We start from the raw sequence: 27,528 nt of genomic DNA, 5'->3' as shown, positions 1-27,528 counted from the left end.
CTTTTCCGTTTTCATAATTCGAATAATAAATAGTTAGTTGATGTCTAGCGTTAGATAGATTCACTTGCTTGTTCCTTGTACAAATAAAAACGATATCCTTTCTATCGAGTTGTCCTTTAATTATAATTGGCAACCCTAAAAAGAAATAAGTTCTTTTTAAAAATAGACATTTGGATACGTTATTCATAACTATATAAAATCTTTTTAAATATGGACAACATTTCTTGAATTGGCTTTTCTTGATGCTCTGTCTATTGGATTACCTATAATTGGTTTCTGTAATTAACAGTGCTACAGTTAATCCTTATATTTTCCAATATATACATATGTATTCAATTCTCAATAGTCCACACTCAATCCTAGGTTTTGTTGTGAACAATATGGAGAGAGGAATATTGTTCCTGAAAGCTAACCAACGTAGGAATTCATTTCTTTGTACGCCAACGCCTTCAACATCAAGAATGTCTTTGTATCTTTGTTACTGAAATCGAAATGCAATAAAACTTGATAATTCCTAGGTCCAGTTGGTCAGTTCGGGATTGAATTCTATCCTAGATTAATTTTGACATTTCAGTTCAATTCTGTCACGATAAACTAGGATCAACTTAAATCTCGGCTTAATTCTGAATTGAACAAACGGGCCTAAATGTTTGATGCAATGAAGTAAATATCACAGAGGCGAAGAATTCTCCAAACTTGGAAAATATTCAAGACCTGTGCATTCGCCAATTTGTAATCTTGATAAACAGCTGGAATAATTATGTATATTATATTATCTGTAATACCCTCGAGAGCCTTTTATCTATATTAGGGTCGCCCCTTTTCTCTGGATGCGAATGGAGTTGAATCTTTTTTTCTTTCTCATCAGAATATGTGTTCGTCCCAATGCACTACGAAGGTTTTTAATTTTTCTTCGTTAGACGATGAGGGGAAATAAAATCGGGAGTAACCGTTTTTTACCAATTCGGTTTAAAAGAAGAATCAATAGTCGAACCAGTAAACACGAGGTTTGACCAGTAAGATGAAATAATCCTTGCCTAAATGATCTAACTTACCAGAGCTACCTACAATATTATTACCCATGCATTGATTGCTTGATAATTTGTCGAATTGAATTTCAATAATGTCTTTTTATCCTTAGACTAAAAATAGAAAAAGCAATATTTATTTATGTCTCGAAATTTTAACGCAAGGAAGATGCGAAGATTTTTTGAAAAATCAAATACAAAATATTTATGACTGTTACATTCGCTATTTTGTTGCTTTCACATGAGACTTCCTCATCTAAGAAAAAATTGGTACTCTCATCTGGACAAGAATTTCATTACCTTTTTATTATGAATATTTCCCATTGAAGAGAACTCTGAATAAGTACTCAATGGATGGAGTATTCGAATTATTACATTATTACAAAATTACTTGGAAAGCAATATGGAGCAAGTAAATGAATGAAATTATAACATAGAATAAACTTTGCGTAAATGAACTAACTTGGCTTACTGCCATTTTCAATGAACTATATCCATCGTTTCAGTTATATACGATAGAGAAAAACATTCTGAGATTTATCTTCAGATAGATCGTGGAAACGGAATCACATGATTTTTCTTATTTAGTTACTGAAACGATGGATAGATAGTTTAAATAAAAACGGTCGTAAAATATAAAAAATTTAATATCAAGATGAATAGCGAAGATAAGATTCAGAAGCTGTTAAATAGAGGTGTGAAGCTTTAAATGAACTACAACGATCAGATTGAATACAGCTATAAATTTGATATCCGTTCAACAGAGAATAACACAGCAAATATTGGAATTCATTTATGAAATTGATTCCAAATTTCTGCATGAAAATCTCTTAAGTTTAATTCTGAGGCTCACGAATTCAATATTAGTAAAAGAAAAAACTTTTGAACGACAAAATTCAGCAATAATTTAACACAACTATAATAGAACAATTCGCTAAAACGAAGAATGAAATTGCAGGGCTGGCTTTTTCCGGGATCTTTATTTTCCATAAATTAGTAGGATTTTCGTGAAAATATTTACTGTTGAAGTCAGAAAAAATTCAGCTAAATTTTTTCATCCATTCACGAAAAGAAAACATATAACTGCTAAGATAACCTTTTTGTTCATTCGAAAAATTGTTATTTCAAAAGCGGTGTGTTTTAGAATTAAATACCAGGCTTTCGAATACAAAGTGTAGAATGTAGTTTTGAATGCTAGCTATTCTCGTTTTCATATTTTTATGTTATAAATGAAATAAATTAATTAGGGAAACGAAAAATTTGGCAACAAGTGTAAGTGAAGATTTACCGATTGAACGCTGAAAACGATCATTTAGAAGATGATGGGCATGCCTCATCTTCAATTATGAATTGCATTCAGCCTTGTGGTGCTTTTAAGCTTCCTCACCATGGACACGATGCAAATTATGAGCCATTTAACCCCTCATTAAGGACTCGTGAATCCTTAAGTTGTTACCCCGCGGAGTATTCGAACGCGTACCGCCACTGCACAAAGGTTCATTATGGAACTGGCGTTTCAGAAGATCAGAATTTAGACTTTTATGGAATTCCTGTTGGATGGCACAGGAATTCATAATAAACCTACAGTTCTCCGCTTGCGAGTCCTGATTCGAGTGATTACGATCTATTCTGAGACCAGAAGGATCCGAAGAACAATTAATCACTGTCGCATTCCCCATCAATCTTTGGATGCCCGCTGAAAAAGTATAACTGTACAAAGAGTACGAACTGGCTTTTGTCCGTCGCCGCATACCTTATGATAGATAAATCAAAAGGAAAATAAACGTCACAGAGAACGAGGGCCACCTCGACAAATCCGCAAACCCTCTCACAGTTGATATGAAAATATTCGGGATTCGAAATGATGAAAAACTTAGTTTGATATCGACAATAGAAATAGCGGTGACGATTGTTGTTCGAAATGAGAAAGATAAAATTGAACACCGGTAAAAAAATTGTGCTGTGTTATTTCAAAGGTTGATACGTAGTGCCTGGTTTATACCACCCAGAATAAAAATGTAGACATAACAAAAACAAAACTCCTTATATGGAAACTTGGATAGTTGAATAATAAGCAGATTTAATTTGATTAAACCTCCCCTTACTGAGGCTAGACGCAAATAGAAACATAGGTTGGTGATGTGACGACAACCTCACCTATTTGCGCCTAGCCTTAAAGTTGGGAAGCCCAAGATGGAAACTCGGGATTTAATCGAGAATGTCAGATTCACATAAGGGGAAATACCTTGAACCCTATAGAGTACAACTACCAAAAATTAGACCTATACGTCTTGATATCTAGTTAGCCTAGACCAGTTCTATGCATAAAAAAATATGGCGTTACCATAGCAACGACCAATAACTCATTAGAAGTGTCTGTGTGAAGTTTGAGGTCAAAAAAGTAAACCAGAGTTACGCCATAAATTAAAAGAAAATTGGATTATCGAGCCATCATCAAGTACCTGTATTTAAAAGGGTTAAGAGGTAAGCAGATTTTCGAAGATATGCTTAATACTCTTGGTGATCAATGTCCTTCGTATGCGACCGTGAAAAATTGGACTGCAAGCTTCACAAGAGGTAAATTTTCCATTGAAGATGATGACCTATCGGGAAGGCCAGTTTCTGTGTCAGTCCCCGAAAATATCGATGCAGTTCTTGACATGATTTTATCAGACCGTCTAATTGGGCTAAAACGGATATCTGAAGCACTGAATATTCCATACGAACGCGTTCATCATATAATTCACGTCAATTTGGAAAATATGAGATAAAGTGTTGCAAAATGGATCCACAAATGTTTCAATGTTGACCAAAAGCGTGCAAGGGTGGAAGCATCGCGTTCGATCTGTGCTCGATTTGAAAACGATGTAGACTTCTTAAACCGAATTGTTACTATGGATGAGACTTGGGTACATTTCTACGATCTAGATACAAAGCAACAATCGATGATTCTCCAAGACCTAAGAAGTTTCGTGTCCAAAAATCTGCTGGAAAAGTTCTTGCTTCAGTGTTTTGGGATTGCCATGGAGTAATCATAATTGATTTCTTGGATAAGGGTAGAACACTAATCGGAGATTACCATTCGACATTACTGACCACTCTACGGAAAAAAAATAAAGAAAAAAGACGTAGAAATCTATCCAGAGGTGTTTTGTTCTTGCAGGACAACGCCCCTGCACACAAATCTCATGTTGCCATGCAAAAAATTCGTAATTTAGGGTTTGAATTACTAGAACACCCCCTTTATTCACCAGATTTGGCTCCATTCGACTGTCATATCTTTCCTCAACTGAAAAAAGTATTAAAGGTCGTAAATTTTCTTCCAACGAAGAGGTAATAAAACCTGTGGAGGTCTGGTTTGAAGAGCACGAAGAAACATTTTTTTCAAAGGTCTAGATACGTTGCAGGTTCGCTGTAATAAATGTATCCAATTAAGAGGAGAATATGTTGAGTGATAAAATATTTTGATATTGGAATTTTGTTTGGTTCTTTGGTAGTATAAGTATTTTTCAATATATCCTTGCATCTAAACAAAACCAATGACTCAGAGTCCCTTTATGTAACTATAGAGGACAGTTGTGACAACTTAACGACAAAGAATCCTTCTTTTGAGCGGCAATGATTAATTCCTCATCCCTTCTGATCGTGTTGAATTTTATTCTATTGAACTATGCAATGGTGAAATGAACCCCTTTTCTAAAAACATCTCATTAATTTTTAATCAAATAGTATACAATCACCGTGTTTTTCGAATACAATTCGAATGCGTCCGAAAAAATATCAATAAATATAACGTAAAAGGATGTTCGGGACAATAACGATATAAATACAATATAAGCTATATTGTATCATTTTTGTCTCCTTATTACTTTCACGTTGATGCCATTTTTCGAAGTTAGGACTACTTCAGCTCTTAAGTCGAGTATATGCTCTGGTTCGGCTGGCCTAAACTCAAATTGCCTTATAAGTTTGGAGAGCATGACTTTCATTTCCCACAAGGCAAATTTCTGACCTGTAAAATAAGTTTTTCGCATTATTCAAGTGAATTATAATTCAGTTTGATAGATGAAGATTCTCGTAAGAAAGATGATATTACTAAGATAATTTATCGATTCCATTGATCCTTGAATTTTCATGAAGATCCAGACCGCTATTCTAATTCTATCATCCCTAGTGTTTTTTTATAAGACCCTATTATGTAGGTACTTCACAACAGGGGCGGATGGGACCACCGGGAAACCGGGAAAATTCCCGGTGGGCCGGTCGATTGTTGGGCCAGAGGGCTGGTCAGTTCGTACCATTTTTTTGTCTTCGGCGGAACATATATTACGTCGATATTTTTATTTTTTACAAATATTGAAAAACAATTCAAAATGAATGTTGGGAAAATCACCAATAAATATATGTTTCAATAAGTTTTGGAAATAATATTGATAAAATTAAATTTTTCCTGAACAACTGTCATAAACAGGGTGGCTTGAAACCTAATGAAATACAGAAGTTGCAAAAAACTCTACAAGTGATTGTATGATTATTATGCTGAACTTGCCTTATACGAATGTTTTAAGTTGCCAGTCCATGGGACACAGCAGGGTGTGAAAGTAAAGTTTAGTTATGTGATATTAAACCTCTGTTTTTAATATCACACTACCAAACTTTACTTTATTTAATATTATTTGACAGAAGCTTGCTTGCTATAGGAAAAACAAAATCTATGTCGGTCAACTTAGTATTTGCAATTCAATTATGTAAAACGAAAATCTCCTAAAAAGGTTGAGGTTATTGAGAAAATATATATTTTCTGACAGGAAAGGTCTCTTCTTTGAGATCTATAGAGTTATATAAGTATTCTTATTTCTCAACAAAAAACTCCTACAACTCAATTTTCTTGTTTCTACAGTCAAAATTATCATTATTATAAATTTTTGTGTTTTCCACATCACGAAACTAGCAACATAAGGCGTGTTTAGCTTAATCGCCCTTTAATTAGTTCCAGTATCAATAGTTTATAGATTTTATTCAAGTTTTGAATAATATGTATGGGTGTTTCTTCAAAATTTATGTAGATACGGTGGGTGTCTTACGTAAATGGGACACTGGATTGCTCCTTATTCGTTTAGCAAAATCTTGAAGTGAATAATTAATATGATGATATTTCAAGGTATATAAAAATATGATATCGAAAAAACTATCTAACATAATCATGGAAAGGTATTATGGTAAAAAACTAAAAAACCATTTTTCAAATTAGTAAAAATTCTTCAGTGTCGACTGGCTTAGAAATTAATGGTACAGGGATACTATTCCTAACCTTTTTTTTTTCATTTGAGATTCCACCAATTTCATTCAAAATTACCCTGAGGAAATTTAAAATCGAAATTCGGAAACTATGCATCCATGTTGTGTATGGTTCAAAAAATACTTGATGTCAAATGTGAGAAAATTTGAAAATTTTCATTTCTTCAACCATACCTATAGACAACATGGATAGATTTTCCGTTGATTCTATTTACTCAGAGTTGTTTTGAAGAAAATGGATTGAAATAAATATAAAACTAACATAATGCAGATTGTAAAGGAGTTGTTAATTTAAGGGTCGATTTATAGTTGAAAAACAGTGGGTCTTTCATATAATTTTTTTTTTTTGAGCAGCCCATGTTTATATACAGCTTCCTGAAGAAAGCATATGATAAAAATGTTTGATTTTTTTCTTAGAAACTGGAAGACGGACAAAAATCAAATTTAGTAGTTGTTCTATATAGACAATAAAAATTTTTTGGTGTTTCCTTATAATACCTGCATGCTATCCGCCAACTAGGTGAAAACTTTCACTTAAAGCAGGAAATCAAAGATTAATTTCTTGAAAGAATTATATGAATAAGGAAAAAAAATTCTCGCGAAACGATTTTGGAGGTGTTTTTTAATATCCCTTGCAATTATATGGGAACAATTTTTTCATCGCCTTTTCGTTCCCACAAAATGTCTGCTCAATTTTTTGACCGTTTTCTGAATTGTAAAAAAAAATTGAAAATTGCTTTTAAGGTTCCATTTTTAGGGGCTGTTCATCAAAATGTCTTTTTCATGGCAACTCATGCTAGCTACTCCCCTGAACCCCCACCTTAAAAGTACCTTTTTCGCTCTTGAAGTGGGCCGGTCTGAAAGAAAATTCCCGGGCCGGTTCGAGGTAGCCCATCCGCCTCTGCTTCACAAAATATACAGGGTTGGGATAAAGTATGGAACCAAGTAAATATGGGGAGTCCGGGAGAGTTGAACTCCTTTTCACTCTGAAGCCACTTATATCTGTAAATGCTTGCAACTAATTTTTTTTACGTGAAGATATCATGCCCAAATAGGCAACGATAGATGATAGTGGAGTGATGGTGAGATGAACATTTTGAGTACAGCAATTCTTTTTTTAGGAACCGAAAGTTGACTCATATGTCTCCCGAACCCATGAGGGAGTTGAACAGGGGGCGAGAGATATTTGACCATGAGTTTGTTCATTAGGAAAAACATTGAGAGAAAACAATTTCCAATGACCAACGATTGTCTATGTCAAGGTTTTCATCATCAGATGTATCAGCGTTTGAAACACATATTTTCTATTTCAGAGTCACTCACAGATATTTCCGAGATGTTTTTTCCTTTTTTGAACTTTTGTATATTTTTTATATTTATTTCTACTATTCAATTTTCTATTTTTGAAGCAAACTATTATCTAGGCTCAGTGCGGAAACTTAGACCACTGCGTCCATAGCATGTGTCAAGCATTGCCTTTTAGTCTATTCAACAGATGTTTTCTTGAAACTTTTGAAACTATTATCAAAAAGGCTAAACTATATTGTGAAACAATATAAATCAATGAAAGTAATAAAACTTAATAAAATAATGCTCCTATTATACTTTTCAGACAGTGTAACAAGCAAAAATTATTCAATTTCTTAAATCCTAACAACCAAATCACGTTCAACCCTCTCACTCTCGAACTGTTCTGCCAAAATGGAGCAGCCACTAGTTGTCCTTTGTTACGAGAATGTCGCAAGCATTGTATAAAGACCACTCTCTTCTGTCTTTATACAATGTCGCAAGCTATTTACGATACCGGTAGTGCGAAATTTGAATTGAAATATTTGAGGTGGTTCAAGTCTCCTACCGGAGCAAGTCTCTCGGACTCCCCCTATCTTTTGAACGACAAGGACAATATTTATGAAATTTTGCAGGTAAGTGCGGTGGCTCAAAATGCATCTGATGTACAATAGAATTTCTTGGTGATAATATACTTCCGGTTGAACCGGAAATACCCTCAACTTTTTTAATTTATATGGGACCTACTGTATATTTTTACAGAAGTTGAAAGAGCTTTGAACTTCGTACATACTGAGTTTAGTATACACAAGAGGAATTATCGCACGTTAATCAATTTCTTTTGAGTTTTCAAATTGATGTAGTGTGTATGCATAATTTTGCGCCATTGCACTAACCTGCAAAATTTCATAAGTATTGTCCTCTCGTTCAAAAGATATCCACTGTATAACTAAGTTGAACAACATGAGGTTATTCATTAATTCGGGAAATTTGTGCGTGTAACTTCAGAAATGATCAATCTCACTGACTCTTTTGCTTTCAGCAAAATAACAAAAATATTGATGTTCCTCATTTTTGCTCATTTTCAGATTGGATAAAAAAAATATAATTAGATACTTGAAATTTTGCGGACAAGAGTGAAATGACCCTATTTTGGTATACATACCAATGCAGTTTCGGGATCCATTACTGAATGGTAAAAATGGTACAAATCCACCTGGTGGTAGCATTAATCCGTTTGCGAACCTCCTAAATTTGAAGGTATTTGGCTCTTCGTAATATTTACTATTTCTATGCATTCCATATATGAAAAGTGTAAGATTAATTCCTTCCGGAATAAGTTTGCCATCTGAAACAATACAGTACACCTGATTTTTCAAATAGTGCATCGATGTGGCCAACATTCGATGAAAATCTATGACTGAACAATTCTATTATTTTGTCTGAAACAGGCCCGGATCTACGATTTTTTTCTGACCGGGGCAAAAATTCATGATGGCGCCCCCCCCCCCTTCTAAGGTTCGTAGGAAAAATCTAATTGCATATTCGTCATCGCTTTCAACCCGAGTTATTTTTTTCACTAGTTCGAAGTCGTATAGATTATGCAATTAGATTTTTCCTAAGATGAGTACTTTGGGAAAAAAATCACTCTTATTTTTTTCCCATTGTTCCATCAAAACATATTTTCTCTCATTATTCCTTTAAAAGTTATTCTTTTCCCAAAATACTCCCAAAAATTGCATATTCGTAATCTACGACCTCGAATTAGTAAAAAAAAATGACTCGGGTTGCAATCGTTCGAAAAATAAAAAAGTTTGTATTTACAAGAATGTTGTTTACAACCCGCCCTCGTCTATCGTTTCCACCCGCGCTTCATGAACGTAATTATTCCGAACAAAAATTTATTTTTTTAGCTACATATGTCGACCCGGGTCATTTTACATATTAATTCAAGATCATAGATCAGGAATATACAATTAGATTTTTGGAGGATCAGTATTTTGAGGAATAAATCACTTTCAGTGCAAAATTTCGGAAATATTGGTCAACTTTGAAGAGCTGTAGCAGCTAGAAAAAAAGCACTAGTCATATGCTGTTTTTTTTGTGATGAATTGGTTCTTTGCGAATATAAAAAACCACACTTCATTCATCTATCACGAACAGTTCAGATTTTATGAATTTTTCCTCGAAGGTCCAAAATTTCCGATTTTCCATCGACCATAACTTGAAAAATGATTTTTTTTTAAATATCTGTTTGCATATTCGTGTTCTACGCCCTCGTATTAGTGTACAGAATGAATTCGGTTTTGAACGGAGACCAAAAATATTCTTCAAAAAATCGCCCACTCTGTATATATTTCAGTTTGTGAAAACATTTTAAAACACTCAATTTCGTGAAACTTTTGTATAAAACATTTTTTGTACCTCTCTTAGTAACAAAGTTAAAGGGGGGCTCAAATTATGGTGAAAAACTCGGTACCTACATCTATGGAAAAGTTGAAAAAATTTCAATCTTACTGATTTCCACCAAAATTGGTGTTTTTACTAAGGCATAGATTACGAATATGCAAATAGAATTATGCTGAAAGGATTAGTTTTTACGTTATGGTCTATAGAAAATCGGAAATTTTGGCCCTTAGTTCCAGATGAGAAGGCGACGAGTCGACAGGCAAAGAAATTACTGCTGGACGCAGTGTGAATATATCAGATCTTTCAACCTATTTCACCCAAGTGTGGCGGTCATTCGTAGATGACTGAATAATATGCAGTTAATTGATCCCTCATTGATTTTAAAGATTTTAGGCATAGTGATGATTTATCATGTTTCCATTCTACACTTTCCATTTTAGCACTAAGAAATTAATTTTTTCCGAGAAAATCAAAAGTAAAAAAATTCTAACCTCTGCTTGATTTTGGCGCCCCCTTGAGCTGGCGCCCGGGGCAAGCGCCCCGCTTGCCCCCCCCTAGATCCGGACCTGGTCTGAAATGAGTAGTTAACCTTCACCCACCTGATGATGCTGATGATTCTATTGTGGTAGTGAACCACGAGACGCGGTTAAACAACTCATAAGTGAAAATTATATAATGCTGTTTTCAGTACACCCGATTTTTCGACATATTCTGATTTTGCTGCCAAGATGTACGTATCAAAATTGCAATAACATAATTGAAATTAATTTTGGGGAAGGTCTTGAAAACATATTTAAACACCTGCAGTACTCAACTCAAATCTCTATTTTCATAGAGGAATTCTTCTTTTATTTCTTCATAACTTTTAATGTTTAAATTGTCCCCAATATTTTTACAACATTTCTTCATCTGCAACTTAATTGTTAGGAGTGTATGAAACTATTTTACAGGGTGTATCTGAATGACTTCGAAAAAATGAAAGGGGTGGATTCTTTGGGGAAAATTTAAGGGAGTATTTGATAACATTCCTTGTTCTTCTTTTTTATTTTCCCTTTATATTAAGCTGAAAACACGAAACAATAAGAACGGTTACAGAAAATGATAGTGCACAATCCTGGAATCGGTATTATTGTTTTTATGATGATATTTTTGAGTCTGAAAATTAAATATGTACATATAATGGATGCCTGCACTTCCATTGTTTTTACGATGGTCATTGCAACACGTTAGCTCATTTTTTTGAAAATGCATTGCATTTTTTTTCGTAAATGCAAAACTCGAAAACGGATACGTCGAGGTGGATGAGAAACGTAGGCGATGTTGACAGAAGGTTGAAAGAACTCTTGCCAGAATTTATTTTTTTCATAAATAAATAAATAAATAAATTGGAGGAATTAAATTGATCAGAGACAACCGGACTTGTGAAAAAAATTGCACCACCTTATTCGTAATCTTACAAAGTTATAAGAAACACTAAATACTCGATAAATTTGATCGAATAATCAATGGAGAATACTAATTTTGACTCACCATATCTGAATTCATTCGTCACTTTCCTTGTAAAAACCGGTACGGGTGGATAAAGCCGCAATGATTCCTTTATGGCCAGATCTAATAGTTTCATTTGGAATATGTGCTCTTCCTGCATAGCTTTATTGACCTCACTTTCACCAAAAATTCTTTGTTGCTCATTGTAAAGTTCGTCCTGGAAAGTTTTTGTTTTGAAAACGAATTTCGTAATTATTTTATAACCGACCTGTACATTCACATGTTTGGCGATTTCGTAAATGAAAAAACTCACAGCGGCTGTCACAGTATCATGACCCTGTAATGATATACAATTATATTAATGAAATAGTTGAGGTGGGCATTTTTAGGGTGATTCCCAATCCCAAAAAACCCGAACGAATTTCGTGAATTTTGGTAAAATGAACTCTTGCTCCTCGAGTAAGGGTAATTTTTCCCCGTTCCATTTCAATTAATAGAATATTCAGTTCATTCTGATTAATTCGACGTCTTAATTGAAATAATTTATCTGTGTCGGTAATTACTCAGTGTTCAAGGTACAGGAAGACTTACTGCAAACATAAATGTATGGACTTCGTCTTTTATTTCTTTCTCGGATAAACCTTTTTCCTTATCAGAGTAATCCAAAAGGATTTCCAAGAGATTTGATATGTGTCGCTTATTTATCATTTGTCTTTTCTTCACTACCGGTTTTTTGTTCTTACGTTCTGTACGTTTTTGTTCGATAACCCTATCTGTATAGCGGTGAAGGATTTCCACACATTTCTTTTCACTGAGGTAGTCCTCGGTTAATACGTAAAAAGGTTTCATTGATTTGAATACGGAACGGCTTCGATCTGCTATAATTCGGCACATTTCTCTGACAGCTCCCACATACTCCATATTTTGGTTACGCTGAGCTCCGATGCTAACACCCATGGCTGTTTCTGAAAATGATAGCTCATGTCAATATCTATGGAAATTATTTTCACACCAATATAAAATTGTATAAAGTTTTATTTATTTTATATGGATGAAGACATTGTTAATAGTCTCCTGACACTATTCCGCAAGATCTGGGAACAAGGAGATGTGCCACAAGACTTCAGAGACGCTTTAGTTGTCAACCTCTATAAGAACAAAAGCGATACGTCAAATTGTAACAATTATAGGGGCATATCGTTGCTTAGCGTGGCCGGCAAAATTTTCTCGAAGATTATGGTAATCAGATGATTCCACTCTTAAAAAGGCTATTACGTGAATCCCTGTGCGGCTTTTGAACAGGTACGGTGGACCTAATTTTTACACTGCGACAGCTGCAAGAGAAGGCCCGTGAACAACAATCTAGGATCTATAGAGCCTACATCGGTTTGAGTAAAGCCTTCGACTCGGTGAATCGGAGAGCGCTATGGAAAGTCCTGGGACGCCTTGGAGTACTTAGTAGTGTGCAAGAGCCTCTACACCAACAACACCGCTAGAATACAGCACAATAGCTCCACAACCGACCATTTCTTCATCAACTCTGGAATAAAACAATGCTGTGTGTTGGCGCCTTTACTGTTCAATATTTTCGCCATAGCTGTCACGATAATTGCTGACATAAGTATGCCTGTAAGAGGTGTTGGAATAATATTAAGATTTTTAAACCTGAATCGCCTCAGAGCAGAAACCCGTACAAAGTTTATCACGGAACTTCAATATGCAGACGACTGCGCACTTATCGCTAGCTGCTCACAGGATAATGTTGGACACCTATAAACATATATACGAAGCTTTTTGGACCTTAGACTCAATATCGACAAAATCAAAATCCTGGTAAGCCTTCAAACAGATATCAGACTGGAGAATGAAACTCTAGAACAGGTCGAGCAGTTTAAATACTTGGGAAGCTTCACAAATACTGGGGGTAACCTAGACACAGAAATACACAACCGTATCAATTCGGCATCACGGGCATTCTGGAAGCTAAAGGACAGAGTGTTTCAAAATCACGACCTCAATTTGAAGATCAAGACAGCTGTTTACAAAGCAGTGGTCCTCCCAACGCTTCTTTACGGAAGCGAAAGCTGGACGCCCTACAGGCGACATATTAAACAGCTTAAACAAACGCAAAAACGTCATTTAAGATAGATAATGCACGTCAGATGGTTCCACAAAATTTTGTATTTCGACACAAGACTCCCCAAAATAGCTCTATATGGCGAATTCACAGAGGGAGTCCGGAAACCAGGAGGTCAGTATAAGCGGTTTAAGGATATACTACATCAATCCCCAAAATCAGTTAATGCCAATCATAACTGGGAACAACTAGCGTCAGACAGGTCACAATAGAGGTCTTTGGTACACAGTTATAATGGAGACTCGAGAAGAATACAGCGGCGGCCAGATCTGGTTGGTGACTATCCATGCCCTAAGTGTGGAAGGATCTGCAGGTCACGGTTGAGTCTCTTCAGTCACAGGAGGGCACATAGTCGCAATTATCCCTAAGAAATTATAAGACTGTTCGCACCGTTTTTTTGTTGTCTTTTTGTAGATTTATTCCCGGTAACGGGATGCAGCAGCAATGATGATCAATGATAATGATGATATTGCAGTGACGGCTCGTGCTCTTCAGGTGTGGGTCGGTCAGACCAAAAATACGTGATTGGGCATAAGCCTAACTCTACACTCATTGTGGTTTTATGCAACTTCAAATATCACTCAACAAGTATCACGTAACAATTATCAAGTAACATATTGCCTGAATATTGCCATATTAACAATTAACCTAACTTCATATTTTCATAACAAAAAACAGTTGTTGAAGTGAAATATATTCTCAGATTTACAACTATTGTATATAGCTATAATACTAAAAGAATCTTGAGAATTCGCTATACAGGGTGAGTCTGTAACTCTTACAACTATTTTAACAGTAGATTTTTGAGGTCAGAAGAAACAATTTCTTCCTCTACCATTTTGTTGAAAAACCATAAAAAATGTTAGTTCTATCTCACAAACGGTGTTATCGAATGGAATGAATTTCGGAATATGGTTTTTCATTTATTTGATTAATCTTTTTCGAACACAAAAAATTTTCTCATTATGACCATAACGTACCATTAAAATAACAAAAATTCGAAGCACCTAACTTTTGAAACTGACTCGGACGCTATATAATGAATATTTGAACGTTTTTTAGTGATTTAATGTTCAAAAATTAATAATTACCTGTGCAATTTGAAAAATTTGGCTCTTTGGCTAAATTCAACTCTGTTTAAAAGATCCGCAGATGTATAATGTTATAGATTTAGATAGTTATTCTAAAATAGAAAATAGAAGTATTTTTCGAGTAATTTGATGTTCAAAAATAAAAAAATTATCTGTGATTTTCGAAAAATCAGGTACTCTGACCGAGAGCAACTATTTTTTAAAGATCCAGAGATGTTTTTTGTCACAGATTTAGCTAGTGTTATTCTGAAAGTAATTTAATTTTTTCAGGGGTGGCACAACTAATAACTTAAAATGGCTATAATCATTTTATCAGGGCCGAAACGGTATATAATTATTTTGACCCGAAGAATCTACTGTTAAAATATTTGTACGAGTCAAAGGCTCACCCTGTAAAAAAGTAACATTTTATAACGTGTATTTCATGTTCAGGATGTCGTCGGAAAAGCTTACCACATATAATATCCAGAGAACATAAACTGATGAGACTGTGGATGTTAATGGAGTCTACAGGTGCCTGATCAATCAGCTTCTCTATAAGTATATCGCATTGCTTATCGAACACGCTGATGAAATCCATTAATTGATGAAAATCAAAAGCTGGAGTCAACAATTTTCGCTTTTTTTCCCACAGTTCAGCTGAAAAAAGTTCTTGCATGTTATTTTTATATTTTCACTCAACTGAAAGTTTTACGCCAAGTGAAATTTGTCCTTTTCAATACGTTCAAGAAGGCTGTTCTTGTGCAGGAGAACTTATGTTTGGTAAACTAAAGGCCCGCCACAAATTTCGGCCCTCACAGGTACAGTACACGCGTTACCCACGCATGTACTGTGCAGGGTGGGCAAATTTCGATGTTTTAGCACTACAGCTTTCAAACCAGAGGAGATAGACAAAATCTGATACCCCATTCTCGTTCTCTTTTTCTGAGAAACTTACAATAGTAGTAGTGATTTTTGGCCACTTTCTTTTGTTTTCGAGTTATAAGCAAAAATTGGAAAAATGGCGATATCGAAATAAATTTATATCTCCGCTAATACTGATGATAGAGCTCTGAAATTGAAACATTATACAGGCACTTTTTTACGTAGAATCCAGTGGCGTGCTCGCCTTTTTAGCAGGTTTTTTAATTATGAAGCTATTACCCAAAGTTATGTTTTTTTTAATGGGAACACAAATTTTCTGTGCAATTTTTTGAATGCTTAATTTTTACTGATTTCAAAAATATATAACATCATATGGTTTGTATCAAAATAAATAATAGAAAATGGTCAAAAACCTTTTTTCTCAATAATTCTATGGTTTCAACTTTTGACGAGCACAGAAAAATAGAGTTTCCTATAACAAAAGCAGTCTCCTTCTGGCAATGTCATTCTTTCTATGCATTTTACCAATTTTCACAAAATTTTAATCAAGATATATTTGATAAATTTTCATAATACTGAAAAGACTTATAGAAGGAGACAGTGGTAATCATACAATGCTATATGTTTCTGTGCTCATCAAAAGTTGAAACCATAGAAATATTGAGAAAAAAGGTTTTTGACCATTTTCTATCATTTATATTGATACAAACCATATGATGTTATATATTTTTGAAATCAGTAAGAATTAAACTTTCAAAAAATTGCACAGAAAACTAGTGTTCCCATTTAAAAAAACATAACTTTGGGTAATAGCTTCGTAATTAATAATCCTGCTAAAAAGGCGAGCACGCCACTGGATTCTACGTAAAAAAGTGCCTGTATAATGTTTCAATTTCAGAGCTCTATCATCAGTATTAGCGGAGACATAAATTTATTTCAATATAGCCATTTTTCCAAATTTTGCTTATAACTCGAAAACAAAAGAAAGTGGCCAAAAATGACTACTACAATTGTTAGTTTCTCAGATAAAGAGAACGAGAATGGGGTATCAGATTTTGTCTATTTCCTCTGGTTTAAAAGCTGTAGTGCTAAAACATCGAAATTTGCCCACCCTGTACACGTGATACACCGTTTTGAATGAGTTCTATGGGGTCCATGTCACCAGTCCCCCTCAAATTTGAATTTTCTTGACGCTAAAGTTTTGTACTAGTTTTGTACTGGTTTTGTACAGAAATGTAGGGCTGTAAAAACTGCCCATTTCTTAAACTGGATCCCCTGAAGCACTAGGGCTTCAGGAATGTTTTGTTGATTGCAAGCAATATAATGACGAAACAACTTTTTTCAATTTTATTGGGACGTAGATATAATATGAACCTTTTTTGAAAGTGAAAATTTTCGTTGTATTAAAGTTAAATATTAGTCTTGTACCGAAATCTGTATCCCAGAAACAGTTTTATACCATGAAATGGGGGGATCTTAGAGGTGATTTTAATGAATGAGAGCTGAAGACACTAATATTTCGTTACCCCTAATCCTCTTCTACCAAACTTGCCTGTTACTTGAAAAAAAGTAGAATTTGTGCAGTAGGGGGTGAATCTAGGTACGGGAGTTGTTGAGAAAAGAATAAAACTAAACGGACTATTAGCGAGAGGTTTCTAAATGCAAACAAGTATTCCGTTTTTGCTGCGTACAAACGTGGTACCTACACATGCTCTATAGCTTCTTTCGGGATGAAAAAATCCATAATTTTGTTAATATGTCTTCAGCTCCCACAATTTGAATGCCTTCTACTTAATCCCAGAGTACAAAATATTTTCTTGGCCGTAACTTTCAGTACAAACTTTGAGGCAGAAAAAAATTGCAATTCCAAAAATGTGGAGTGTATGATAATACCTAATTCACACTTCTAATGTATTTCAAACAAAAGTAAAAACATGCCATGAGAAGTATTACAAATATGAAAAAAAATATTTTGAATACATGTGAAGAAAATAAATTTCTTTGATTTGAATATGACCCGACCAAGTTCAATTTATTTGCGAAGGATTATGTATCTGTTGGTTCTGTTTTTATTACCACCCTTTTCTGTACTATCCTTGGAGAATAAATACAAATAATGGACTAGGATATTTTACATCAATTTTCAATGCGGAAAAATAGGTAGATACATATACAAGAAATATACAAATTTATCCATGTTGCTCTTAGTTTCACGATAGAGAGAAAAGTATCGACTATGTGTACTACAACAAATACATTCTTAGCACTGCAAGGGCCTTGTATTCATGTTCCAAGGTACTATCCCTGTTATAGAAACTTGTAGATTGTGAGAGATTGATGACATTGCAATAGCATTGAATATCATTTTTTCAGGTAAGATTTTTGAACATAATGTGAAATATCACATAAATAATGTGAATGATAAGAAGAAAAACCTTTTTAACAGAGAAAGTCAGTTGCGTTTTTGATCTGCCGTGTCAGGTGTCAACTTGTCCAAGTTAATGTTCAACTTTCAAATAAAACCGTCTCAAGGGAAAATCAAATCGCATTGCCATAACTTCGATCAATACTAAAATATAATCGGTCTTAAAAGTCAGAAACTCAAGTGAAATAAGATTAACAATGTTGGAATAAATATGCTCAATAACTTATTTTATTCCGTTTTGACGTTTGAAGACTTCATAGGAACCATAGAGCTCTTAGGAAAAAGGGTGAGTTGACGTTTATCCATTCAGTGAAATACAATTCTTTTTTCGGCAACCGTCCGGGATGTACCCAATTTAGAGACGCTTTTTCTTCGACAAAGTAGCATTTTCCAGCCTAGTCCGGAAATTACATACTTCCCGGACTAGGCCGGGAAGAATCACGTCGTTTTTGTTATTGTAAATATGAAAATCTTGGTAGCTATGGTTTGATAAATGCAGTTGATCATTACCGTAGCAACGAAACAACGGCTGACAGTTCATATGAAATTAGTTGTCAAAAGTTTGCCAGTTATTTGATCGCAATTCGTAATAAAATATGGAAAGCAGCAGCGATAGTGACTTTGAAAATGTGCCTTGGGAAATTTCCAATAGAGCAACTGCTACTACAGAACAATTATTTCCTGAAAAATCAAAATCCAGGTACGGTAATGTTTATGATTTGTACATGAAATGGATGGATATGAAGCAATGTTATTCTACACGCCTACGCTACGGCTCGTCCTAGAATTTTGTCTATTTGTCTAAAAAACCCTATTTTTCGGACTTGTTACGTAAATTACTATAAAGTCACAATTGAAATAAAATAACATGAATATGAACGGATAAACGTCATCTTGCTCTTGTTCCTCTGAATTGAATAATGCCCTAGAAACATAGAAATTATAACTTACAATGGAAGAGGTAATGGAAAGAGAAACGTGTTGCCTAGAGAAAGATAGAGCTAGTAGTGGCAAAAAGCTCGATAAAAGCGTTGTTTAGTTTGCTGTTGTTGTGCTATTTTCCCGAGTGTTTTGAAATAAAAGTGTTTATGTTCGACTGCATCATAAACACTTTATTTATGAATTCTTAACATTAGTGTGGTAGTGAATATTAAAAACACATTCTTTGTCATTATAAAAATGCATGCCTGAGGAAGTCGAGCTCAAAGTGGAAGCACAGTTTTCGATCTGCAATACTCTTGATGCTAGAATCAACTACTTCCTGGCCCAATATTATGATGGCAACACTTATTTTAGTACTTTTCGATTGATCTATGTAGTCCATAGCGAACAACTTTTGTGAGCTTTCAATTCACTATTGCAGTAAGCCAGAATACTGTCTTCTGTCGATTTTATGATGTTCTTTCTTTACACCACTTGTTATAGGCCGCATACATATTTTCATAAGCACTTTTCGATTTAGTGGGTAAGAGAGATTCTTTGGCGCTTACGGCTGAATTTTCTATGCTTTCTTCTCCAGTACTATCTATTTTTTTGGATTATTATGACGTTTGTCACAAAATTTGGGAAGTACACAATTGTGTTTACTAAGGTTGCTAAGGTCGCTGGTTACTAAGGTAAGAAAATCAAAATCACACTTAATGTTTTTCAGTAATAAGCCATTTCAGAAAATGAAATTTCTGCATTGCAGTCCAACATAAAGCTTTGCATACAACTCGTACATAATTAGGCTTTATGGACTTGCCCAAGTTATTGGCCTGCTCGCTTTGCTCGCTCTGCCATAAACTTTTGGACTCGTCCATAAAGACCTAATTTATGTACTTGTTACATAAATAGCTATTGAATAACACTAATACATAATGGTTAAATCTTGTGCAGCCATAAACTGTACAAACTGGCGGTAAAAAGAAAAAATTTCATTCCCATTGAGGAGGACTATTTTATGTTCATGGCAATAAAAATTTAAAAGTAGGATCAATGCCGTCAGTATTGAACTTCCCTGGTAAAACCCAAAAGAAAACTTTTAAAACCGCACAGCTCTCGTTTGAGGCCCTATATTTATATGAACTTTCTGCCTAAACATTCCCAAGGGAATAAACCCCTAAACTTATTGTATTGAATTCTGAAACACTCTGTATTCATTTAAATTCATTAAATAAACCATCACTGCGATTGCAATAGGATTTATATTTTTGTTCCCGCGAAGTTCCTTGAATTTTCATATTCATGAATTTTTGTAGCTAAAAAAACAAATAATCATTCAGGCAATGCATACCCCCAATATTTTCATGTTTGCTCCTAGAATTTTCATGAAAAACGCACAAAAAACAGAATTTCCATACTCATTCAATGCTTTTTTTAAATGGAATTTGCGGGCTTTTTGCCACTACACTTTCATCCATAGCTCGAATATGGGAGGGCGCATCCATGTTAGGTTAGTATATCTATGCCTAGAACCTAGACATAATCAATCGAAGTGACACTTTCCATAAATTAGATAATTAACTTATTGCATAAATAACTATGAATTGGAAGATGCATTATAATAATACTTAAAAATATCATGGTACCGATTCTGCATTGAAGGAATAAATAGAAAGTGTATTCTATTACTTTTACATGTATACATTTTTCGATAAAAGATTCTGGTAGAAAACTAGTACTGGGTGGCCCAAATGCGTGTGTCATATCTTTAGTAGAAACCCAGTCTAATGTATATTCATCGCCATATACCTATCTCAAAAACTTTCAAACGTTGAAAAAACTGCTTCGGACAAAATTTGTAGAAAATATTATGCTCTTAAAGTTTTACAATGAATGCGAAGACAATTCGAAGCCCAGGAGAGTAGATAATTCCTCTCATATTAAATTGACACGCTCGAGTAAATCCTGAATTTCCTCTTGGGCTCCCCAACTACTAGCAATTATTTTGACTACTCGGCTTAACTCGCTAAACTACTAGCCTAGTCTGCGATATGACCACTGGTTTCAAATTAAATATCGGCTATTGTTCAACTGCCACGAAGTGGTAGCTGATCTCAGAAAAATATAATATTTTACTGGGGACAAAACTTCCTTGAACAATTATAATTCTCAATTTTATTGTTAATACTCACCTGGTGCTGTCAAAAGCCCATCTCCAAGCCAATTTTCAGTGAACGTATAAACATGTCCTTTGGTCAGGTTTCTGCGAGGTTGAAGAATGGCGCACATAAAATGTGAATCGGAGATTATCAGGGCGTTGGCTGTGGGTCCCACACGAGTATAAACAATGTCTCCGAATTTTGACTTGTAATCCAAGAGGACTTCTAATATGCCTGTGAAAATATCCAGTATGAGTTGATATGAATACGAGTAGGTATGGTCAAAATGAGATATTTTGTCTGAACTTGCTTGGGATATTTTTTCCTATTGATTGATAGATGGATGGAAATGGTAGTAGTCAGACAAAATTGAAAATAATCAAAGCCGTATCCAGGCCACAACTGACCTATGGCTCAGTTGCATATGGCGATTGGCGATATAAAGTCATAGGAATTCAGGCAGCAGAAATCAAGCTGATACGATGTGCAATCGATGCACCTCGGTTTGTTATGATGTTGCAAGTTTCTCACATTTGTGGCAACGTTTCGCGAAAGCGACCTTTTGCTTCGTCAGGCCTACAATTTTATTCAGACAGAATACTACACAGCTCATATAAACTATCGAAAAAAACATCAATCAACTTATCGAATCAAATCGGTCAAGTAATAGTACGCCAGGATCAATAGTCTTCAGAACACTAAGAACATTCAGAATTATGAAAAAAAAAACTTCACCAGGTCAGCTTTCTATATCTCTAAAGAATTATTTCTGTTATAAGTTTAACTACGCAGCGTTAATCTAAAATGTCGGTCAATGAATAAAAACAACGGCAGAGCACACTAATTATGGAATAAAGATACAAACGTCTGCATGAATAACAGGAACACAAAAATTGGAAAACTGTACAAGACATCAATAAAATATTAATAGCGACTGAAATACAATCTGGCATAACAGTATATCTTCTGAAATTCTTTTGGGTTTTCACTCCCAGTCTCTGAATTAAAATCAATTAAAAAATTGAAATAATCGATTTGCTCCTGCGTAAATTCCTGCAATTATTTTTCAGGAGCAAATCAGATGGAAAAAATTGTTGACTGACAATGAACGGAAAATGGAACTTTATGGTAAAACTTTGTAAAGTTGCGGAGTCTACATCAGACTCCTTCATCAGACAAATTCTTAAAAATCTTCAGAATTGTAGTTTGTCAATTGACATTTGTCTCCGTGTGTTGACAAATGTTTAATTAGTGCAAGAATTCACGCTGGAGCCAATCGATTGTGTGCCGTAAAGAAATTGTGCCGGTATTTTCCGATATATCACAGCTTTTCGTATGTGTCTCCAACTTCATGCTGAGACTCGTCTATAGAATTGATACAGCTGGAATGATGAGAATCTTGCAAGTAACGCCATTAATGCCTATGACATAGTCTTTTGATGGCCGGCTGTATAGTCTCGGTTTAGACAGACAAGCTTTAACTGGTTTAAAATGACAGTTCTGTATTTTGAATGTAAACCCCTCCTCGAACTCAAAAGGATATATACATATAAATAAATACATGAAAATATTTCAAAATTGTATGAAATCGGATGAATTTTTTCAAAATGATTACGCCTTTTGAAATACATATATTACATGGTGTACAACATACTGAAACACTTCTTTCCTATACCATTTTTTCCGGTCCAGATGAAAACATATAGCCATTTTGAGTTTTCATAATGAGCTGTGCCATCCCTCTAAAACACTGGTTCTTAACCGGTGGTCCGCAGACCACTGGTGGTCCCTGGAAGCACCTGAAGTGGTCCGCGAAGCCAACCGACATGACATAGGGTTGAACCACACTGAAGAGCACTTATTGATAACAATTATTTTATATTAGTTTTTTAGAAAAATGCCACCAAAACGAAAATATGACGGGTGTTATATTGAACTGGGTTTCTTCAATAGAAAATATGGGGAGACTAGACCCCAATACTCTCTTTTTTCATCGGCATATTTATGCGAGCAGGGGTTTTCGATTCTACTGGTAAATAAAAACAAGAATCAAAATCCGTTGGATGCCAGTGCCGACATGCCAGTTTGGCATTAAGTACCTAGCACTGAACGAAGGATTCATAAATTGCTGAAGAGGATGCAGTGAAAAAAATCGCATTGAAATAATAAAGCTTCTGGTAAAACTTCGATTTATGCCCCACCTCAAATTTTAATAATTATTTTTCTATAAATTTACGTCCAGTTGCAGGAAAGTCCATTAAAATTTAATACTTCATTAAAATCTTAATCCTCCATTTTCCCCTTCAAAAATGACAGTTTTAAATTTTGATAGGACATCAAATCTTAATGGACTTTCCTGCAACTGGGCCAGAATTTCTTATAAGGAATCGAATGGTATTAGTCTCAATATGCGGAAACTTCTAGTTCGGCAGTTATGATTTTTTGAAATTTTTGTAAAGTGCTTTTTCTCGAATTCGACAAAGTGCCTACGTCAGATTTTTTTGCCGATTTTTTCCTGGATGCAAGAGAAGATACAAAATCTATTCGTACAACTATCAATCCCGGCAAACTTAATTTGAGAGAAACGATTTTTTGAAAATTTCATCAAAATACGGGCTATATAATTATATTATCATGAAAAATTATATTTTCACTTTTCGGTCCTTTAAACTTAAATTGAAATCGCCAAAAATGATACTTTCATGTATGAAATTGTTTTTTCACTGTCCTAACCCAACCTAACCTAACCTCAAAATAATTCAGTTCAATTTTTAGCCAAAATTGATCAATTATTCACATTTCTTCCAATGAATAACCTCAAAATCCCAATTGGTTGAGTTCTGTTGAGAAAAACATTCGAATTAATCGAGAATTACAGTGAACAAACACTCAAATGTCATAATTGAGTGCATTTAACGAACATTTCAAAAAATCATAGCTAATGAACTATAAATTTCCGCAGATTGAGATTACTACCATTCCATTTCTCATGAAAAATTCTATCTATATAAAAATAATCATCAAAATCTGAGGTGGGGCATAAATCGAAGTCGAGCCCGATTCAAATTTATTACTACAACAACCTTGTTTATTCATTCACAAAAATTGACATTTACGTACTTAATATTACCTCGGAACAGTTGGTGGTCCGTGACAAGACAACAATTTTGTCAAATGGTCCCTGATCACTAAAAGGTTAAGAACCACTGCTCTAAAAACAAGATTATTTCAGAATAACTTGCTAAATCTGTGACACCACACTCTGTGGACCTTTAAGCAGAGTTATATTCAGCACCCAATTTTTCAAATTTCACAGATACTTCAATTTTTGAAAATCAAGTTACTAGAAAACTGCGCATTATAGGAGAAAATATGAAGAATACTTTTATTTTACAAAACGTTCAATCATTCATTAGATACGTCCAACTTAGTGTCAAGAGTTGGATTCTTCGAATTTTTAGTATGGTCATAAAGAGAAAACTGGAAGGCGTGGGTGTGTTCGAAAAAGATTCATCAAATAAATGAAAAACTATATTCCGAAATCCATTTAATTCGATGAAACCGTTTGTGAGACAGAACTAAAAAAGCCGATTCGGAAAAAATGGTAAAGGGTAAAGGAGAAGTTACTTTTGACCTCAAAAATCTGCTGTTGAAATATTTGTACGAGTCAAGGACTCACCCCGTACAGAAGTATTACTGACCTTGAAATGGAATATTACTGAGATTGACTTCGAGTAAAATTTTACCATAACAGTACTTACTTTGAAGGTATGTGTATAGTGAGATCCACGAAAAAATATACCTCGGCAAAAAACTGTCTATATTGCCTCGCCCGCTTGATAGCCTTTGCTATGCCTCGTTTATCAATTTGCAGAATCGACAGTAATGGACAGTTTTTCATCCTACATAAATAGTAGTACATAAATAACCATTTTGTACTACTATTCGTAAAAAAGATAAAGGAGGGGTCAGGTTTTGGTGAAAAACCCGGTACAACTATGCCTTAGTTTCAAGAAATATGGTAACTATCGTTAATAGATGAATGAAGTTAGTTTTGCGTAAATGTCAACTTGAATATTTCATTTTAAGCAACCCGTTTCGAAGACACAATTGAAGAAATTCGTTGATTAAAAATCTCATAAAAAAAGTTGTTTCTCGATGTCATTTTTGAAAATTATTCCAGTTCTGCCTTGTTTTTATGGCATCAGATTGAAAGTATCTTCGAAATGTATAAAAAGGAGGTGCAGTCCCTAACAGCATCTCACAATCAAAATTGTATTCTATATGATAAGATACAATCTCGAATTACGTAGAGGAAAGGTTCAATACTCTACTGCATAATACCGGTATATTGGGCTATTTTTATAACCTCAAATGCTGCAATAGTGAAAAAAATTAAGAATTCGATATAGAAGGCCCAAGGTTTTCAAAATTGCTTTCAACTTGAATTTGGAGGTGCTAGAATAGAAACATCTTCATTCACATAGTTGCGATAAGTTCGGTTTTTTAACGGTCTACTTCGAAATTATATTCTTCAAAAGAAATTTACCAGAAAAATTATTATGAAGAATATTCACATTGTAAACTGAAACAAGTTTTTACTTATCCTCTTCTATTTCCTCACCTTTATTCCCTACAAAATCCAGTGCATTTCCAAAGAAAAACTTCAGTTCTGGTCCCGGAAAGTTTTTCATAACAATTTTCTCTATACGCCGTTGTTTTCTCATTGCACATGAAATATTATAACAGGCTCTTATGATAAGAACAATAACAACACATAATAAAACATACATCTTGTTAATTTAATACACCACACTCAAGAAAAAAATAAGATGCACAATTGAAAACTATTGAATTTCAAATTGATTGTTTCTATCAGTATCATTATTCGCATCAAATCAATAGAAAAATGCCGGCACTTTTTTCATGCTTGCATGTCTGAACTTACAACTGATTAATTTCGCTAATGGAGTAAAGATTAAACGACTGAGTATAAACGTTCACAAACAAGCTAAAGTAGAAGCCAGACGTTAGGATTTCCTGACAATAAGTGTGTCGGAACTTGATTCGAAATGGTGTTTAGGAGCGCCTTTAAAATATTCTGGACCGAAGTAGATAAACGTTTCGACACACGGAGCTGATTTTTTTATCTCACTATCTGCCACTACACACATAGCACATTATATTTGAATTACGCAGATCTTACCCAAGGATACATTTAGAACTAATTCATACCTTAAGGAGTGTACACATGATGAGATTCTTAGAAGGGTTATGATATTCCATTTCTTAAAAAATTTGATGCCTATAACAAAACGTTTAGATTTATCTAAATTATCCGATACCTATTTGGTGATTCAAACTTGTAATCGATAAACTCCCAATAGAGAACTAACAACGCGTTTTTGTAAAATTTGAACGATATTGGGCAAATAATTATTGATGCACATCATTTCCTTCACACGTTTCATTGGATTTTCGTAACTTCAACATACTACGGAGCTTCAATTCAATTGAATTAGCATATACAGTGTGATGACAAATTAGTTGCTCACCAATCTTTCAAACTACATGCACCAGATAAAAATTCCATTTATTGGCAAAAAGCGTTTTAGATTTGAAACGGAAAATCGGAACTAAATATTATTCTAAAATAATTCCCGATATCTTTTTACTTTTACGGATGATTCGAATGAATTTTTGTAATCCTTCATTGTTATCATCATTTATTATTATTATATTATTATTATTTAATGAAATTCAATATTTTTTATTCAAATCGGTCTCCTAGATTTCAACTCTTTTTATGGTGGTTATATTGAATTTTCTAAATGAAATATGTATGATAATATTTGTTTTTCACACTCGACTTAGTTTCTTCGAAATTCAAATATGTTGCTCCTAGCCATTATTGACTGAAAAATATACGTCTTAGAATATACCGGGTGTCCCAGAGCTTTTAGGCCAGCAGATATCTCAGTTACCTGCGGAAAAAAAAAATTGAAAAAAATACTTGTCGTAGGAGACCATACGCTCTTTCATGCAGCATAGCAAAATCCACCCCCTGACAAACAACCCCTGAGAAACAACCCCTAACTTTTGTTTTTCAAATGGCACCCCCATGTTTGTTTGGCTTCAACTGACAGCTCTTTTTAATTCTCAATCAATGATATAGCATAATATGTAGTTCTAAAGATAGTCACTCGATAAAATTGAATTCGTTAGTGGGTACTGTTAATTGGACTGATCGAATTAGTCCACATTGTAGAGACAAGAAAAAGTGGATGTTGAAAAAAAAGAGTCAATAAAATGTTAGAACTTTTTGTGCTTTGTTTTATTCCTACGGTATCGGTATCTTTAGTATAATGTTGCAGTAACAATACAGCTGAGCGTATAAATTCGTATTTCATTTGTATTT

At 34.3% G+C, this 27,528-nt stretch overlaps 2 protein-coding genes across 3 annotated transcripts in view; one reads left to right on the top strand and one right to left on the bottom strand.

The window, feature by feature from the left end:
• Window positions 1-27,528, top strand: part of LOC123309346 (transient receptor potential-gamma protein) — a 297,127-nt gene that overhangs the window by 3,712 nt on the left and 265,887 nt on the right. The gene's annotated exons all lie outside the window — the stretch shown is intronic.
• On the bottom strand, window positions 4,721-26,098 carry LOC123309349 (cytochrome P450 4d8-like). Of its 2 annotated transcripts, XM_044892429.1 has the most exons (8): window positions 25,735-26,096; window positions 21,144-21,344; window positions 15,192-15,377; window positions 12,102-12,475; window positions 11,779-11,847; window positions 11,553-11,727; window positions 8,779-8,961; window positions 4,721-5,040 (listed from the first exon to the last, which is right to left on the bottom strand). In XM_044892429.1, the coding sequence occupies exons 1-8, from the start codon at window positions 25,901-25,903 to the stop codon at window positions 4,877-4,879; spliced, it is 1,521 nt and encodes a 506-aa protein (XP_044748364.1). In that variant the 5' UTR covers window positions 25,904-26,096; the 3' UTR covers window positions 4,721-4,876. The 2 variants fall into 2 exon arrangements, with proteins under 2 accessions (XP_044748364.1, XP_044748365.1); XM_044892430.1 differs by lacking the exon at window positions 8,779-8,961 and having other exon boundaries at window positions 25,735-26,098.

This window comes from Coccinella septempunctata, chromosome 3, assembly GCF_907165205.1.
Source record: "Coccinella septempunctata chromosome 3, icCocSept1.1, whole genome shotgun sequence".
NCBI classification, from domain to species: Eukaryota; Metazoa; Arthropoda; class Insecta; order Coleoptera; family Coccinellidae; genus Coccinella; species Coccinella septempunctata.
Note: the sequence above shows the minus strand (reverse complement) of the source record. Positions and strands in the feature narration are given on the sequence as shown.